Genomic DNA, 18,822 nt, shown 5'->3' on the forward strand with positions numbered 1-18,822 from the left:
GTGCCTGCTGCCCGCGGGCGCTGCACACGTCCTACACGTGCGAGTGCCTGCTGCCCGCGGGCGCTGCACACGTCCTACACGTGCGAGTGCCTGCTGCCCGCGGGCGCTGCACACGTCCTACACGTGCGAGTGCCTGCTGCCCGCGGGCGCTGCACACGTCCTACACGTGCGAGTGCCTGCTGCCCGAGGACGCTGCACACGTCCTACACGTGCGAGTGCCTGCTGCCCGCGGGCGCTGCACACGTCCTACACGTGCGAGTGCCTGCTGCCCGCGGGCGCTGCACACGTCCTACACGTGCAAGTGCGTGCAGCCCGCGGGCGCTGCACACGTCCTACACGTGCAAGTGCGTGCAGCCCGCGGGCGCTGCACACGTCCTACACGTGCGAGTGCCTGCTGCCCGCGGGCGCTGCACACGTCCTACACGTGCGAGTGCGTGCTGCCCGCGGGCGCTGCACACGTCCTACACGTGCGAGTGCGTGCTGCCCGCGGGCACTGCACACGTCCTACACGTGCGAGTGCGTGCTGCCCGCGGGCACTGCACACGTCCTACACGTGCAAGTGCCTGCTGCCCGCGGGCGCTGCACATGTCCTACACGTGCGAGTGCCTGCTGCCCGCGGGCGCTGCACACGTCCTACACGTGTAAGTGCCTGCTGCCCGCGGGCGCTGCACACGTCCTACACGTGTGGAGAGGGCTGTGCTGGCCTCAGGGAGCGTCTGTCAAGTTGCTGGCACGGTCTGCCCTCTCTAAACAAGTGAAGCTGATGGAAAAGGTACGTGTTGTACTTGAGGTGCTTACAGAATCACACCCAGGCTCCGAAATAGCATGGAGGGCCCGGCCCGTGTGGCTCAGTGGTTGAGCGTCGACCTATGAACCAGGAGGTCACGGTTCAATTACCCCATCAGGGTACCTGCCTGGGTTTCGGACTTGACCCCCCATGTGGGGCGTGCAGGAGGCAGCTGATCCATGATTCTCTCTCATCATGGGTGTTTCTCTCTCTCTCTCCCTTCCTCTCTGAAAGCAATAAAAACATATTTAAAAATGTAATAACACGGAGTGACTGTGATCTTGTGTGGCGGAGCCTTGAACTTCGAACCAGCCCCAACAGCACACAGACACCCTGACACCCTGGGAGGGGCCGGGCGCGAGCTCCGAGCTCTAAGTCACAGCCTTGGGGCTGCGTTGAGGAGGCCGGGACCTGTGTGTTGGAACAGAGAGACGGAGGGTGCAACACGCAGCGAACCTGAGGAACGTGGACACGCCCTTCCGTCCCGCTGGGCCGAGACGTGGACCCCGGCTGGCACGGCCCTCTCTGCGGGGACAGTGGACCCGCTCTGGAGCCGTCCATACGTGGACGCGAGCACAGAACAGCGGAGCCTGGATACACCGTCCGGGATTCGGGCGCGGCCGGAGCGGACGAGGCTGGACACGGAGCGGAGCGCTGTGTAAGCCCCAGCCGGCCCGGCAGCCGCGCCTCCCGGAGAGCACGCGTGGGCGCCACGGACACGCCGGCCTCGCCCGCAGGCGCAGCCCGGGGCTCCCGGCTTCCTCGGGAAACGCTCTATTTGGAATAAAGACGTTCGGTCATAAAGCGGCGAGTGGCTCACAGAGTGCGATTCACGGAGTCAGTCTCTTCCCACCGACCGGAGCGGCCTCGCCCTCCGAGGGGTGGTGGACGGGCCCGGTCGGGTCAGTGCTCCTCGCCCTCCTCCGCGGCCCCGCGGCCCCGCTGGCTGGGGATGGCGGGGAGCACGCGGTTCGTCCGCAGGGGCTCTCCGGACAGAACTGGCGGGAGAGAAGGAGACAGACCGTCAAAGCCGCTTCTGAGTCTCGAGGGGGCGGTGGCAGGACGCCTGAGGGTTATTTCTTGTTTATTTTTTTTTTAATGTAGTATTTTTACTGATTTCAGAGAGGAAGGGAGAGGAAGAGGGAGAGAAGCATCAATAATGAGGGAGAACCACTGATCGGCTGCCTCCTGACGCCCCCTACTGAGGATCGAGCCTGCAACCCAGACACGCGCCCTGGACCAGAATCGAACCCGGGACCCTTGAGTCCGCAGGCCGATGCTCTCTCCACGGAGCCAGCCCAGCCAGGGCCAAGGTGTTACTTGCTAAGGAGTGAGGGCACGTCCTGGGGAGACGAGACTGCACACCCAGATGTCTGTCCGACGGAGGCTTTTCTGCTCAGCAGCAAGGTCACCAGGGCAACCTGACGTTCCTTCGTGACGGAGTCCCCACCGCAGAAAACGCTCACTGCGCACAGAGCATGTGTGCACGTGTGCGTGTGTGTGTGCATGCGTGTGCATGTCTGCGGGCATGGCGGGGAGCACGCAGAGGAGTCCGAGCTAAGGAAGAGACCGCGCTCTCTGCTGCTCATGTGGGACTTGGCGGAGCCCGCCCCCTCTCCCTCTCCTTCTGCTGAATGACGGGGTGCTGCCCCATCCCGGGTCACTGTGTCCCCCGAGGGCTCGTCGGCGCCCTCCCCACGGTCGGGGCACAAGAGGCTCAGGGGACATCTCCTCTGGACAACGGTTGCCGAGGGTTTGACCTTCTCATCTCATTTCCTTCTCCCAACAGCGCGGCAGGCCGCCCCGTCCCAGGCTCAGGGGGAGACGGGGGTCCAGAAAGGGGGGGGGGCAGCTCCGACTTCACTCACCCCCTGCAGGCCAGAGGAGCGGAGGGCGGGCGTGTGTGCAAGTGTGTGTCCGTGTGCATGTGTGTGCCAAGCGTGTGCATGTGTGTGCGCGCACGTGTGTGTGCCTGGCGCATGTTCTAACTGGGGGCTGGGCTGGGGAGAAGGAAGACCTGAGGGCCCGGGAAGCACGCTGTGCTGGGAGCAGCTGCCCGTAGCCTGGCGCGCTCTTCACCGCGGAAGGCTGCTGAGCGAGACCTCAGTCTGCCCATCTGCACAATGGGAGCAACGCGAGCCTGCCTCAGACCTGAGTGTCGGGGCGTGTGGCCCGGAATCGACTTTAGAAGAAGCGCCCCAGGTCGCACCTGCAAACACCAGCACGCAGGTCCCGGCGGGAGGGAGCTGATGGGTGTTTGTATTGTGGGACGTTCTGGGTAAAACACAACAGGAATCGGCAACAGCCACGCAGTCCCGACGGAGCGCGTCCTCCCTGCCGGGGCGGGCGTGGACGCAGGGCAGACACGCATCACAGGAGGGCACGGGGGCCGCCCCAGGAGCAGGCTGTCACCCCTTCTTCCGCACACGGCCCGTGACAGCAGCACAGACAGCAAGGCGGGTGCCGGCCTTCCTAGTCCCAGCGGAACGCCCGGAGGGAGGGAGCAGCCGCTGCCCGGTGGACAGGCTGTGAGGACCGGCTCTGCCCCCCACCCCGTCCCCGTCCCCGTCCCCGTCCCCGCACACTTCAAAACGAAAGGAAGCGGACACCACGTTCAGCTGCGCCCGGACGTGGCGGCACTGGCGGGAGGCGGGGAGCGGGGGGTGGGGGGTTGTGGGGGGCGGGAGGCAGGGGGCGGGGGGCGGGGGCGGGTCACTTACATTTCCGGTCGGCCAGGGGGGCCAGGCTGGTCCGGGCGAAGGGCACGTCCCTGACCTCGGGTCTGTGTGGGGAGCGATGCGGGAAACCTGGCCCTGGGGACAAACGTGCTCGCATCAGTCACTTAGGACTCACGGACTGCCAGTTAGAGAATCAGTGGATAAGAGAACCATCAACTCTGCGAGAGGCCTCCAGGTAAGATGCTAACAACAACAACAACAACAACAACAACAACAACAACATAATAATAATAATAACAGCCACACGTGACTGAATTCCTGTCGTATGCCAGGCACTGTCTGAATGAAAGGAAAAGGTATCAAAAGTCCCTTCGGGGGTGAACGAGTTAAATGAATGCTGTGAGCAGGCACGCTGGCCACCACAGGAGACGGCGTGAACGTCGGGGCCTGCGCCAGGGGGACCGTGTCCGCGAGCCCAGTGGCCGGCGGCCGGGCCGGCGCGGAGCAGCGCCACCTGACGAAGGTGGAACACGCCCCAGCTCCCTGGGGGGCGCCTGCCGTCCTGTGTTTGTTCCTGAGGCCCCGGGAGGTCAGCAGCTGCAAAGCCACGATCGACACGAAAAACAAACAACGAAAACCTTCCCGAGTGGATCCCGTCAAACCCGCATCGGCTCCTTCGACACGAACGTTTGAGCAGAAGTTTACAACCAAGACCCGAGATAATGGCGATTCTGGATCCTGTGAATGAAGCCCTGACGCTGGTTAGAAAGTGGGCTCAGTACTGGGCGTGATCTCCTGCTGTCACCCCGACAACTCCCCCCCCCCCCCATGAGGCAGCGGGTGTCGTCATCACCACCACACACTGTCCTTGGGGAGTCCCCACAGGGCTCGAGGTCACCCCCGGAAGGGACGGAGCCGCTGGGGGGGAGCGAGAGGGCGGGGGGGGGGGGAGAGGGAGCAGGTCGTTGACCCCTCGGGCGGGCGGGGCGGGCGGGTGGCTCGCTGGGAAGGCAGGCCTCCGGGAGGGCTCCGCGGTGGGGAGGGACAGGGTCCGGAACGCGGTCCTAGAACGAGGAGGCAGGAGGGGTCCCCGCTCACAGGGAGGAACCGAGGGAAGGAGGAGAGTCGTCATGAAAACACGGACGGAAATCCGCGCGTCTGCTGCGTGGTGGCCGGAGGGCTCGCAGTGCATTCGGAAGAGACGGGTCATCGGGCCCAGGAGGCTGCGGCATCACAGAGGTGGGCGGCTCTGAGAGCACCCTGGCCGGTGTGGCTCAGTGGATAGCGTGTCGGCCTGCAGGCTGAAGGGTCCCGGGTTCCACTCCGGTCAAAGCACATGGCCAGGCTGTGGGCTCGATCCCCAGTGTGGGGCATGCAGGAGGCACCGATCCATGACTCTCATCATGGATGTCTCTCTCTCTCTCCCCTTCCTCTCTGAAATCAATAAAAAAATATATTTTTAAAAAGTGTCTGAGAGCCCATAGACCTCACATCCTCGCCAGCTCTGTGACCTGGGGCAGGAAGGCCAACCTCTCTCTGCCTCCCTGTTTATCTCTAGAACGAGGTGAGACTCCTCCTGCCGGTTGCTGAGGGGGAAGGGCTAGCTTCTGCCCAGAGGAGGCTAAGCAGGGGGGAGGCTGAGTAAGGAGGAGGCTGAGCTGGGGGGAGGCTGAGCAGGGAGGAGGCTGAGCAGGGGGGAGGCTGAGTAAGGAGGAGGCTGAGCTGGGGGGAGGCTGAGCAGGGAGGAGGCTGAAGAGGGGGGAGGCTGAGCAGAGAGGAGGCTGAGCAGGGGGAGGCTCAGCAAGGTGGAGCGTCTTTTATGATGAGCAGTAAGCACAAGTCACAACTCCTAGGGAGGTTAGAGGTCAGAGGTCAGGGGGATTTTTACTTCACCTGAGTTTTGAGCTGGTTTTTCAAGGATCGTAGGAATCTGTCAAGCACACGGCTGCAGAAGGTAAAAGGAACAGGCATGCAGGTGTCACAGAGTGGGAAGGCGGGCTGTGGGGGAACCGGGAGACCTTGAAGAAACTGGGGGGAGGGGAGGGCTCGGCAGGCCCAGTGGCTGAGAAGGGGAGGGAGGCCAGTGCTGGGGGCCACTCTGTCCAGGAGACAGCCCAGTGGGTTACACTGAGGGGCGCAGGTCAGACCTGCACGGTGGCTTCAGAGCCCTTAGCCAGTGGAGACGCTGCCTCTTGGTAAATTAGGGGACAGGCGCCTGGTAGCCATTCACGACGCAGGAGTGACGGACGGAGGGCCTTCCCACGAGACGCCCGTGATCTCGGGCCTGGACAGGAGGCGGACGTCACTGTGCAGTCAGACGCGCAGTCCTTCCAGCAGGTCCGCGTCCCTGAGCGCTCAGGTGCTGCTGCAGGTCCCGGGAGCCTTCTCCTCATCATGACTCAGTCGCCCAGAATGGCTGCTGGTCAGCAGCCTCTGAAACCCAGGTGGAAACAAAAATGCCCCGACACAGGCTCACTGACTTAGGGTTCCCTTGGAGACTTCGGCTTCTCCTCTGCTACTCTGCCATTCAACCCAGGACTTTGCTAGTGACTTCAGTGGAAAAATGAAGCAAATCCTCAAACCAAGTTTATTGAATTTCCTTTTCCCTCAAATAATATCAGAAGCTTTAGAAGGCACACGGAACAGAATCCTAGTTCTCTAGCCAACGCCTGCCCCCTCTTCTCTTTTAGAAACAAAAATCCAATTTTGGACGGCGAGTCACATGACCAGCTAAAGATGACAATTCCCCGCCTCCCTTGCAGCTACGTGTGACCATGTGACTACAATTCCCTGCCTCCCTGGCAGCTAGGTGTGACCATGTGACTACAATTCCCCGCCTCCCTGGCAGCTAGGTGTGACCATGTGACTACAATTTCCTGCCTCCCTTGCAGCTAGATGTGACCATGTGACAATTACCTGCCTCCCTGGCAGCTAGGTGTGACAATGCGACTCAAGGTCTGACTACTGAGACGTAAGCAGATGTGTGGGACTTAACGGAAGATGACATCTGCGTGGGAGCTGAGTCAGCTGGAAACATCCTCCTTGTCCCTCCCCCCACTTCCTTCCTCCCGGGAAATGCTCTGAGGGACAGAACAAAAATGAACGACACGGATGATGTTGAGGATGAGGGCGGAGCGAGTGGTGGCCTGTCGCTGACATGTGGGGCCCTGAACCGTAGGAGTGTGACCGCATTCCCTTCTGCAGTGAACACACAAGGCGTGGCCACGCTCAGGTCTGCAATGGGGACGGACCATCTGATCTGAAAACAGTCACCCAGCCCGGTCCCCGTGGCTCCGTGGTGGAGCGTCGACCTATGAACCAGGAGGTCACGGTTTGATTCCCGGTCAGGGCACAGGCTGGGCTGTGGGCTAAATCCCCAGTAGGGGGCGTGCAGGAGGCAGCCGATCCAGGATTCTCTCTCATTTTTGATGTTTCTATCTCTCTCCCTCTCCCTTCCTCTCTGAAATAAAAAAGAAAGAAAGAAAGAAAACAGTCACACAAACAAGTCAACCCCTCAGGGAGCGTCCCCACCCCGCGGCTACGAGTCCTCGTCCTCGCGAGTGGAGAAGAGAGACTTTCCCGCTCTAAGACCCGGCACCACGGCTGCGGGAAGAGGAGACGGTGCTTTCACTTAGACTTGCTCTGTGGGGAGGGGAGGTAGAAAGCGGAAGGTCCGCAGCCCGGACACCTCGAACCCGGGGCCGCAGGAAGGACGGTGACTGGTGGCCCACGTGGCTCGGGCCCCGCCCTCCAGGCTGCGTCGCCTGGTTCCTCAGCAGAACCTGAGACAGGTCCCCGCGCTGCCAGGACCAGGAAGAGGGAGCCACCCACCTGCTGAGGGAGTAGGCAGATGAGGCAGGTGTGGAGGCCCCGGGACGTCCTGGTGCCGGGACCTGCCGGGGAGCAACCTGTCCAGCAGCTTCTCGGCGGGGGGCCCCGGCCACACCCTGGGGAGCCCCTGGCCGGAGTCGCCTCTCCAGGGGTCGGGCAGTGCCTGGCCGCCGGGCCTGTGGCTCAGTGAGTCCTGCTCGCCGCAGCGTTGCTGAGATCTGGGGGCCGCGTGGGGGGCGCCAGGGCCCAGGCCGGCGTGGGAGGCCGTCCGCAGGTGGCTGCCCGGCGTGATGGGCGGGAGGCTCTGCGCTCTGAGCGGCGGGAGCCCCGGCCGGGCTGGCGGCCTCTGCTCGGGCAGGGGGTGCGCGCAGCCCCCCGAGCTCCTCTGGTTCGCGTCCGCCCTGGGCCCCTGCTCCGGGCAGCCCGTCTCCGCGGTGCTGTCGAAGGTGGCCATGATGTCGTCGACGCCCGAGGGGAGCTCCCCGGGGTCCCCCGGCGCGGCCCGCTGCTCCTCCTTCCGGCCTCTGCCCAGGATCTGACGCAGCACGCGGCCTCGGCCCTCCTTCCGCGGGGGCCGGCCGCTCGGGGCGGGCAGGGCCCGGGCCGGCTCTGCTCTGTGCAACGACAGGGAAGATGGAGGTCAGGAGGGGCCGGCGGCGCCTCTCCCGTCCCGTCCAGCCTGCCTGGGGGGACATCCCGGGCCTCGGGGGACCCCCCAGAGCCCCGAGCCCGCCTCCAGGGCAGCGGTTCCAATGTGGGCGCCGGGGGGTTCTCAGCACGCCAGGCCTGCTGTCAGGCGCACCGGCCTCGGCTCCCTAGGCCAGTGGTCGGCAAACTCATTAGTCCACAGAGCCAAATATCAACATTACAACGATTGAAATTTCTTTGGAGAGCCAAATTTTTTTAAACTTAAACTTCTTCTAACGCCACTTCTTCAAAATAGACTCACCCAGGCCGTGGTATTTTGTGGAAGAGCCACACTCGAGGGGCCAAAGAGCCGCGTGTGGCTCGCGAGCCGCGGTTTGCCGACCACGGGCCTAGGTTGTCAGATAACACGCGGCAGCAGCACCCGCCTGGTGCGAACGCGTCAGGGCGATGCCGTGTTCCTGTCAGGCCGACGGAAGCTCGTGTTGGGGGGTGCGCAGTGTTAGGGGCCCTTGGCATCTGCGTGAGGGAGAACGGGAACGCGCTGCTCCGCAGAAGTGCGTCCCGGAGGCGTCCGACCTCCCGTCAGACGCGTCTTAGCGGCAGCCTCTCGTTCCCGGAGCCGTAGCCGTCCCGGCACAGTTTCCCCTCCGTCGTCCGTCCACCAGGGACACGGAGCTGACTCCGCCCCAAGCGTCCTGCTCTCCCCTCTCGGGGCGGGTGCGCATCGGCGAGGGCGGGCTCCTGTCAGAGCTGGAGGCCCAGGCGAGCTCCCGGCAGCTGCCCCGTGGGCGGGCGGGGCCGAGGGGCTGTGGTCCCGGGTGTCAGGGGCCCGGAGGCCTGGGCAGAGCCTGGCACTGTCGGCTCCCGGCGGCTGCCAGTGGGGGCTGCGTGCGTGTCTGCTTCCCTTCCGGTCCTACTGAACTTCCCGCTGGATAACCACGTGCACGGAGGACACCGGGGAAGGCGCGGCCGGGCGGGGGCTGCAGAGAGGAAGCGTGAAGGCCGCGTGGGCGTGGGGGAAAGTGAGCGCCAGGCGTGCGGCCGTCCCCGGGAGGGAAGGTCAGCCCAGGCCGGGCCTTTGGCGGTGCTTCCCGCCGCCTGTTCTGCTTTTGCGCCTCGGAAAGTTCGGTTCTTCTCTGTGGAGGCCACAGCGGACCGGTTGCTTCCTGTGGGCGCGTGGACGGCGCAGCCTGACCAGGCACGGGCCCCGAGAGCCAGACTGCAGCCCTCTCTTTAAAAATACACACGAGGGGCCAGATTATAATGATCTCTGAACGCATAATAATCTGGCCACTCAGTGTGTGTGTGTGTGTGTGTGTGTGTGTATATATGAGGCCCAGTGCATGAATTTGTGCATGGGTGGGGTCTGGCCAGCCTGGCCAGGGGGAGGGGACATGGGCGGTTGGCTGGCCTGCCTGCTGGTCGAACTCCTGGTGAGGGGGCAATTTGCATATTAGCCTTTTATTATGTAGGATAGACACTGAGTGGCCAGATTATTATGCGTTCAGAGATCATTATAATCTGGCCACTCAGTGTATATTTCTATTGATTTCAGAGGAAGGGGGAGGGAGAGAGAGAGAAACGTCAATGATGAGAGAGAATCATGGATCGGCTGCCTCCTGCATGCCCATTAGGGACCAAGCCCACAACCGGGCATGTGCCCTTGACCGGACTCAAACCCAGGGCCCTCCAGTCTGCAGGCTGACGTTCTGCCCACTGGGATACCCCAGCCAGGACTCTCTAGAGCAGTGGTTCTCAACCTTCCTCACGCCGCGACCCTTTTATACAGTTCCTCATGTTGTGGTGACCCCCAACCATTCGTAACTGTAATTTTGCTACTGTTATGAATCGTCATGTAAATATCTGATATGCAGGATGTCTTAGGCGACCCCTGTGGAAGGGGTCGCGACCCGCAGGTGAGGACCGCTGCTCTAAGTGAGACGCTGGGACCTGGCCTGGGAGCATCCCTGGCTCGGCTGCAGGCCACACGGCGCATACGTGAGCCTCTGTCCCCCTGGATGCGTTTCGTCTTCCTTCCGTCACCTTCTCCGAGGCTTTTTGGAAAACGGAGTACAACTTCCGGACGCCTGGCAGGCCCAGACGGAACCCGGGGGCTGTGAGAATGTTCTCAAGTTCCTTCAGCAGAACGCGTCCCTGTGCTGATGAGGCTGCGTCAGCAGGTCCCACAGCCGCCTCCTCCTGCCACCAGCTGGACGGAGGCCCTGGGTCTGCACGTGTGGCCCGAGCCCGAGGGAGGGGTCCTGGCAGTCCTTAGGGGGAGGCGTGGGGTTAAAATGACATTCGTATTGGTATCAGGGCCCGCTGGCACTGCTCCGTGGCTGAGCATCGACCTGTGAACCAGGAGGTCAGGGTTCGATTCCCGTCGGGGCACCTGCCCCGTTGTGGGCCCTATCCCCAGTGGGGGGCGTGCAGGAGGCAGCCGATCCATGACTCTCTCTCATCGTGGATGTTTCTATCTCTCCCTCTCCCTTCCTCTCTGAAATCAGTAAAAAAATATTTTTAAAAATAGCATCAAGAAGTGATTGTCTTTTTCACCGGCTGCGCTTTGCGCCACGGGAGCAGGGGAGATGGTGGCTGAAACGTGGGTCCGTGGCGCAAGCCAAGACGTCGGCGTCGAAGGGCCTGCACGGCCAGGATCGCCACTGACCTCGCCCGTGCCCGGGAGGGTGACTGCCATCGAGCAGCGACCCGTGCGTGCGCCTTTCTGACAGACAGGAAGTGCTCATGAGCGAGCCTGCCACAGACTCAGGGTGCCCGCGTCTGAGGGGAAGCCCTGGTTATGAGCCGGGCGCTTCGTGGACGCCGTTTCGTGACTGACAGGCACACGCCGCTCTCCAGAGAGACCTCCGCAGGCGCGCGCTCAGACACGAGCAGCAAGCCTGTCACTCAAGGTCAGCAGTCGGCGGTCACCGCTGCCACGGCCAAGGCCCGGCTTCCACGCATAATCGGGCTTTCGGGAGCCGTGACACAGGACAGCGTTCCCGACAGCCCCCGGGCTGATGCCAACAAGCGCGATGTCTGAAAACACGGTCACGCGTGAACTCTACACGGAACGTTACTGATGTCAGAGGAGGAGAGGGGCGAGGGCCGCGCTCACCTGGCCCCGCCGCGGGCGAGGAGCCGCACGCAGGCCGCGTGGCCGCAGTGCAGCGCGTAGGCCAGCGGCGCGCTCTCGTTGACGTCCCGCAGGCTGCTGTCCACGCCCAGGTCCAGCAGGGACCGCACGCACTCCGCCTTCCCGGCCGCCGCCGCCCAGTGCAGGGGTGTCCTGGACGCGGGAGGGAACGGCACAGGGTGAGCGGGGAGCGGCCGGGCGCGGGCTGCGGGAAGGCGTGTGGCTCGTTGGCGAGGGTGACGGTGCTGGTGCGGGGGGGGGGGGGGGGGGGGGGGGGAGGGGGGGGACGAGAGGAGCCACTCGGAGCTGGGACGCCGGTTCCTCCGCCTCCTGCTCCTCCTCCCACAGCACGTTCTGTGGGGGGGGGGGAAAGGGAAGGACTGCGGTTGCTTCTGAAAAATCCACCATCAACAGGCTGTGTCCACGGGAAGGCAGCCGTGGCGGCGGAGAACGGCGGTGCCGGGCGGGTGCCGAGCCGGGCAGGAAGGGGCCCGGGACCCCCTCGCCCTGAGCGCCCGCCCTCCCCTCGGCCTCTTGTCTCCCCGGTCCACGTCCTTCCCCGTGGACAGGGCTGGCTGGCCCCGCTCAGCGTGACACGCCCACGGGAATCTCTGTTCGGAGCTGGTTCTGGAAGCTTATGGAGCAGGCGGCCCCCCGCCCTCCTCGTCCAATGGCCGTTCTTCCTTCCGGGTTGTTCCCTTTCCCCCGCGACTGCAGCCCTGACGGCCCGATCCGTGCCCGCCGCCCGGGAAAGGCCCGGCTCAGCGAGGGAGACGCGTCCTGATGGAGTCGCCCTCGGCCACCTCCGCGCTGAGGCGTCTGAGCGTCTCCAGAGGCGCCCCCCAGGGACTCGGGGTCTCACGTCCAAACTCAGCACCTGCGCTCGCTTTGCGCTCCGTGAGAGGGTAAAGGCCATACGTCACGTATGACCCTCGCGCTTCCTCCCGATGTCCCCGTTGGGGTGTGCTGTCCGTGTCCACTGAGCCCCCCGCCCCCACGGAGCTGAGCTGAGCCCCGCGGCGGGGAGGGCGCCTGCGGGACGGCTCCGCTTGGGGACCCGCTCCTGGTCCCCCCGACGCCTCTCTAACGGGTGTGTGTGTGTGTGTGTGTGTGTGTGTGTGTGTGTAACAGGTCCCGTCCGGTTCTGAACACAGAGCTCTGTCCGGGGTGCACCGTGCTGCCCTGAGGACAGAACCCAGGAGGAAGCAGACACAAACTCCCGTCAGGAACGCGTTCACCGGCAGGAAGCTGACAGGAAGCGCCTCTGGGACACGAGGGCACCCAGCAAACGGGGACACGTTACCGCGCACCCTCCGCGTCGCCTCCACACGCCCCTGCCTGCCCCGAGAGCAGGTCACGTTGTCCCTGCCACGTGTGACCGTGCTGGCAGGAGAGGGGGCCCAGCACACGTGTGACCATGGCCAGCAGGAGAGGGGGCCCAGCACACGTGTGACCATGGCCAGCAGGAGAGGGGGCCCAGCACACGTATGACCATGGCTGGAGGGACAGGTGGTCCCAGCACATGTATGACCGTAGCTGGCAGGAGAGGGGGCCCAGCACACGTGTGACCACGATGGACAGGAGAGAGGGTCCAGCACACGTATGACCATGGCTGGAGGGGCAGGTGGTCCCGGCACACGTATGACCGTGGCCGGCAGGAGGGGTCAGGCGGGTCGCCCTGGCCGTGCCCGTGTGGAGGTGGCAGCTCCAGCCCCTCAGCCCCGGTACCTGTCGTCCAGGTCCAGAGCCTGCAGGTTGCACTCGGGGACGCGGGCCAGTTCCGTGATGATGTCGCTGAAGCCCGCGGCCGCGGCCATGTGCACGCACGTCTTCCCGCTCTCGTCGTCACAGTTGATGATGGACGGGCCCTGGTGGTGGCTCAGGATGATGGAGCACAGCAGCCTGTTCCCGCTCTGGGGGAGCAGAGCCTCCTGTGGGTCTCCCCCCTGTGGGTCTCTCTCCTGTGGGTCTCCCTCCTGTGGGTCTCCCCCCTGTGGGTCTCTCTCCTGTGGGTCTCCCCTGTGGGTCTCCCCCCTGTGGGTCCCCCCTGTGGGTCTCCCCCGTGGGTCTCTCTCCTGTGGGTCTCCCTCCTGTGGGTCTCTCTCCTGTGGGTCTCCCCCCTGTGGGTCTCCCCTGTGGGTCTCTCTCCTGTGGGTCTCCCCCCTGTGGGTCTCTCTCCTGTGGGTCTCCCCCCTGTGGGTCTCTCTCCTGTGGGTCTCCCCCTGTGGGTCTCTCTCCTGTGGGTCTCTCTCCTGTGGGTCTCCCTCCTGTGGGTCTCCCTCCTGTGGGTCCCCCCTGTTGGTCTCCCCCTGTGGGTCTCCCCCCTGTGGGTCTCCCCCCTGTGGGTCTCCCCCTGTGGGTCTCCCCCTGTGGGTCTCTCTCCTGTGGGTCTCCCCCCTGTGGGTCTCTCTCCTGTGGGTCTCCCCTGTGGGTCTCCCCCTGTGGGTCTCCCCCCTGTGGGTCTCCCCCCTGTGGGTCTCCCCCTGTGGGTCTCCCCCTGTGGGTCTCTCTCCTGTGGGTCTCCCCCCTGTGGGTCTCCCCCTGTGGGTCTCCCCCCCTGTGGGTCTCCCCCCTGTGGGTCTCCCCCTGTGGGTCTCCCCCCCTGTGGGTCTCCCTCCTGTGGGTCCCCCCTGTGGGTCTCCCCCTGTGGGTCTCCCCCCCTGTGGGTCTCCCCCCTGTGGGTCTCCCCCTGTGGGTCTCCCCCGTGGGTCTCTCTCCTGTGGGTCTCCCCTGTGGGTCTCCCCCTGTGGGTCTCCCCCCTGTGGGTCTCCCCCCTGTGGGTCTCCCCCTGTGGGTCTCCCCCCTGTGGGTCTCTCTCCTGTGGGTCTCCCCTGTGGGTCTCCCTCCTGTGGGTCCCCCCTGTGGGTCTCCCCCTGTGGGTCTCCCCCCTGTGGGTCTCTCTCCTGTGGGTCTCCCCCCTGTGGGTCTCCCCCATCTCCCTCCTGTGGGTCTCCCCCTGTGGGTCTCCCCGCCTGTTGGATCCCTAGCCCCAGTTGGGGTGCGTGCGGGAGGCAACCAATGGGCATTTCTCTCTCTCCCCTCCCCCTCCCTCCCCCTCTCTAAAATCAAATGGAAAGAATCCCGAGTGAGGACTGAAATGAACAGGGTTCCCACCCCGAAGAGCCCAGCGCGGCCGGCATGGGGGGGGGGGGTCTGCTGATGGCCCCGCCCGGCCACCAGGTCCAGGGCAGTGGCTCGGAAAGGGCGGTGGCTGCGGGGAGGGGGCGGCCGCGCACTGGCCCGAGCTCCCTGGGAAGACGGTCCCACGGCACACGCGTCGCCCGCCCAGACCTGCGGAGGCGGAGGCGGAGTGAATGACAGAGGTGCTGGGCCCGGTCCACTGAGGGACACTTCCTGGGTCCCGGCCAGGTCGCCGCGGGCACTGCGAGGGGGCGGCCTGAGGGGCGGCGGGCGGTGAGACGCTGAGAGTGCCCTGGGCAGGTGGAGGGACGAAGCCAGCTGGCTCCGGTTCTGCCCGGGGCTGGCGGGCGCAGAGGGACAGCAGCCACGTGGGAGGGACAGAGCAGCTTCCCAATCGCTTATCCCCTCCCCGACCTCGGGCACAGGTTGCCCTGCAGCCCCCGGCGCCGCTGTGGCCTGGACACACCTGGTGCCACGCCTGTCGGGGGGACCCCTGGCCAGGACCCCGCGCTGGCAGTGCGCCGTGGGAGGCAGGGAGGAGGGGCTGGCGGCAGAGGGCCCAGTGCCACGTGCGCCAGGGACGGCAGGCGCCCCGTGGCCACCCCCGAGGAGGCGCCTGGAACTCAGCCGTGTGGCTCCCCCCATGCTCTCAGCGCCCCTCGGCCTGCGGGCTGGGGCCCGTCTGACTCCTGGGCTGGGCCCTGACGTGGCCGCCCTGTGAGACAGCGACGCAGGCTCCGAGCCTCCGACAGAGATCGGGCGCACCGTGCGCCGGTGCAGACACCGAGAGAGAGAGGGGGTGGGGAGAGAGGGGGGGGAGAGGTGTGTGACTACAAATGTGTGTGAGTGTGTGTGTGTGGTGTATGTATTATGTGAGTGTGTGAGACTGTGTATGGGAGTAGGCGTGTGTGTGAGTGTGAGTCTGTGAGTGTGAGTGTGTGTGTGTGAGTGTGTGTGAGTGTGTGTGTGAGTGTGTGTGAGTGTGTGTGTGTGAGTGTGTGTGTGAGTGAGTGTGTGTGTGAGTGTGTGTGTGAGTGAGAGTGTGTGTGTGAGTGTGTGTGTGTGTGTGTGTGTGTGTGTGAATGTGTGTGTGAGTGTGTGTGAATGTGTGTGTGTGAGTGTGTGTGTGAGTGTGTGTGAATGTGTGTGTGTGTGTGTGAGTGTGTGTGAATGTGTGTGTGTGTGTGTGTGTGTGTGTGAGTGAGTGTGTGTGTGTGAGTGAGTGTGTGTGAGTGTGTGTGAATGTGTGTGTGTGTGAGTGTGTGTGTGAATGTGTGTGTGTGAGTGTGTGTGTGTGTGTGAATGTGTGAGTGTGTGTGTGTGTGAATGTGTGAGTGTGAGTGTGTGTGTGAGTGTGTGTGTGAATGTGTGAGTGTGAGTGTGTGTGTGTGTGAATGTGTGAGTGTGTGTGTGTGAGTGTGTGTGAGAGTGTGTGTGTGTGTGTGAGTGTGTGTGAATGTGTGTGTGTGAGTGTGTGTGTGAATGTGTGTGTGTGAATGTGTGTGTGAGTGTGTGTGAATGTGTGTGTGTGTGTGTGTGTGTGTGAATGTGTGTGTGAATGTGTGTGTGAGTGTGTATGAATGTGTGAGTGTGTGTGAGTGTGTGTGTGAATGTGTGAGTGTGAGTGTGTGTGTGAGTGAGAGTATGTGTGTGTGAGTGTGTGTGTGAGTGTGTGTGAATGTGTGTGAGTGTGTGTGTGAATGTGTGAGTGTGAGTGTGTGTGTGAGTGAGAGTATGTGTGTGTGTGTGTGAATGTGTGTGTGTGTGTGAATGTGTGAGTGTGTGTGTGAATGTGTGAGTGTGAGTGTGAGTGTGTGAGTGAGTGTGTGAGTGTGTGTGTGTGAGTGTGTGAGTGTGTGAGTGTGAGTGAGTGTGTGAGTGTGTGTGTGAGTGTGTGTGTGTGAATGTGTGTGTGTGTGTGTGTGAGTGTGTGTGAGTGTGTGTGTGTGAGTGTGTGTGTGTGAGTGTGTGTGTGAATGTGTGAGTGTGTGTGTGTGAGTGTGAGTGTGAGTGTGTGAGTGTGAGTGTGTGAGTGTGTGGAACAGCGGGACGAGTTGCCCCCATGGTCGGTAACTGCCCCCTGCGTCTTGGCAGGGTGTCCTCTCAATGGTGGATGCCCCAGTCCTCCCAGCGGCAGCTTGCTCTCCGGGGGTGCGGATGCGCGGACGGGGGAGACCAGGGGAGTCTCTGTGTCAAACGTAGAAACTGCCGCTGAGGGTGAGGCTGCCGGTGACCCCCCCCCCCCCCCCCGCCGGCCGGACACGCCGGGTCCGCGGGTCCTACCTGCACCGCCCAGTGCAGGGCCGTCCTGAAGTCCCTGTCCACCAGGGTGGGGTCGGCCCCCTTCCTCAGCAGGACCTGGGTGTGCTGCGGCTGGTTGTGGAAGGCCGCCCAGTGGAGGGGGGTCATTCCCTGGGAACGAGATGGGGGTGAGCGGGGCGGGGTCACTCATCCTCCCGCCGTGCGTCCAGCACAGCTGCTGCGGGCGGTTTGTGCCGAGGACACCAGGGAGGGAGGCCGGCGAGGCCCCTGCCCCACGGACCGCGGCGGGAGCGGAAGACAGACAGCACGCGCCCACGTGAGCCGAAGGGCCGCTCAGACCGCCGGGCGCTGCAGACTCACGCAGAGCGCCGCGGGGGAGGCCCGGGCAGGACGGAGCCGCGGGGAGGGCGTGGCCGGGTGCTGGGGCCGCCTGCCTCGAGGCAGGGCACCGTCTGTTTACTGTCCTGTCCCGGCTGCTACAACCGAGAGCAGAGACAGCGGCGATGGATGGACGTGACCACGGACACGTGACCACTGCCACGCAAGCACAGCCACGCAGCCTCCAGGCCGGCCCAGAACACAAAGCCCGGGGCCCCGCACGCTTCTCTCCGTCCTCGCCTGTCAGCTGAGTGCGGGAGAGCGGGGAGAACGTGCCGGAACCTCCCGTTAAAGAGCCCACGCCCCACTGAGCAGGAGCACAATGCCACCGGGTCCACCGGATCTGTGCGTGGGGTCCGCGGGGCGCTGGCGTTGCCCGTGGCACCCGGCCCGTTCCACGTTCACACCATTAGATCGTGGTCTGTGTCCGTGTCCCGTTTCAGCCTCTGACACGGAGCTCCGCGAGGCCCGGGCTCCTAGTGACGGCGCCACGTGGGCAGGAAGCGGGGGAAGCGCAGTGGCCTTCTCGGGCGTTCCCACGGCAAGCGTGCCACGGGAGTCCCCGCGTCCCCGGCCCCTCACGGCACAGCGGCCCCGGGCTGAGATCGGGACTCAGGGGAGGAGATGCTTTTTGCTCCGCGTGGGTGTCCTCGCGCGGGCTGAGGCCGCCGGCATCCGTCACGGGCTCGGTGTGAAGTGGCCCCCGTACCCGGGACCAAAGGCCTCAGGATGGCCGCGTGGCTGAGTGGGAGCCCGTGTGGCTGCTGCCGTGGGAGCCTGGAGCCCGGAGCCCGGAGCGGGCACGGCGCCGAGCAGACGCCGGCACAGAGAGGACCTGCCCCGGCCTCGGCTGCGTCTCTTGCTCTTACAAAACCCGGCTCTGCTTTCCAGGCAGACACACGGGCAAGGGAGGAGAACAGGACTCCGTCTGAGGATCGTCCCCCAGAGCACCATGGGAACCCAGGACCGGAGGCGGCCCCAAGGCTCACGGCCACCTCCACAGGCGAGACGGCCACCTCCACGGGCCACGTGCTCTGGAGGCGAGAGTCGGTGTGAACGTCGTTGCGAATGAACCGGCAAGGATCAGTTTAACTACAATCTGTTCATCGCTGTCCCCTGAGCACAGGCGAGAGGAGTCGGTCTCACAACAACACCCCCCACCTCCACCTCCACACCCCCCCCCCATGCTCGGTGCGGGGCTGCCGTGCGGGTGGGGTGGGCACGGCCATATTTTGTACGCCTGCCTGGTGCCTCACTAAATCTTTGTTTAAGGTATATTTTTATTGATTCCAGAGAGGAAGGGAGAGGGAGAGGAACATCAATGATGAGAGAGTCATGGATCGGCTGCCTCCTGCAGGGCTCGAGCCCGCAACCACGTGCCCTGACCGGGAATCGAACCGTGACCTCCTGGTTTAGAGGTCGATGCTCCACCACGGAGCCGTGCCGGCCGGGCCGCCTCGCTGACCCTCGACCACAGCCCTCACCCTGCCCGGGTGTTCCTGCCAGCGCCACAGGGGACAGGTGAGGAGGGACGCACACAGGTGAGGGGCCTGGCTGCGTGGGGTGGCGGGTTCACGCCTCCGCTCTGCACGCAGCAGGCTGGCGACTCGCGCTGGAGGCGAGCTCAGATGTGGGGATCTCCGCTGTGATGAGCTGGACCAGGGCCTCCTCGCTTCTCCAGGGGAGCCCTCCCGCTGTCCGGGCCGCCGCACAGGCCGTGACCTGCTCCATTGGTCATCACCTCGCACCCCTTCTCAAAGGGCCGCTGGCAAATCTTCACTTCCTGTGAGGTACTGACATATATGTATTCTGCCCCCGCTGCCCCCACCCGGGGTGTGGGGTCACGCTTAGAAGTGACTGTCGGTCCTGTCGAAGGTCCCGTATGGAGACCTGAGTCACCCCACGGCTTCTCTGAATAGTGACAACGTTATGGCGCATGTAATACGTACGGGTTCTGCAGA

The 18,822-nt window shown here is 64.1% G+C and overlaps 1 protein-coding gene across 1 annotated transcript in view; it reads right to left on the bottom strand.

The window, feature by feature from the left end:
- Positions 1-1,690: 1,690 nt before the first annotated feature.
- The window catches only part of ANKRD55 (ankyrin repeat domain 55), a 34,759-nt gene continuing 17,627 nt past the window's right edge, over positions 1,691-18,822 (bottom strand). Inside the window, exons 6-11 of the mRNA XM_054714373.1 lie at positions 16,505-16,633; positions 12,809-12,993; positions 11,063-11,233; positions 7,297-7,910; positions 3,508-3,600; positions 1,691-1,785 (exon numbers count right to left, since the gene is read on the bottom strand). Coding sequence (XP_054570348.1) covers positions 1,691-1,785; positions 3,508-3,600; positions 7,297-7,910; positions 11,063-11,233; positions 12,809-12,993; positions 16,505-16,633 — 1,287 coding nt within the window. The remainder of the gene's footprint in view (positions 1,786-3,507; positions 3,601-7,296; positions 7,911-11,062; positions 11,234-12,808; positions 12,994-16,504; positions 16,634-18,822) is intronic.

Source organism: Eptesicus fuscus, chromosome 4 (genome assembly GCF_027574615.1).
Source record: "Eptesicus fuscus isolate TK198812 chromosome 4, DD_ASM_mEF_20220401, whole genome shotgun sequence".
NCBI lineage: Eukaryota > Metazoa > Chordata > Mammalia > Chiroptera > Vespertilionidae > Eptesicus > Eptesicus fuscus.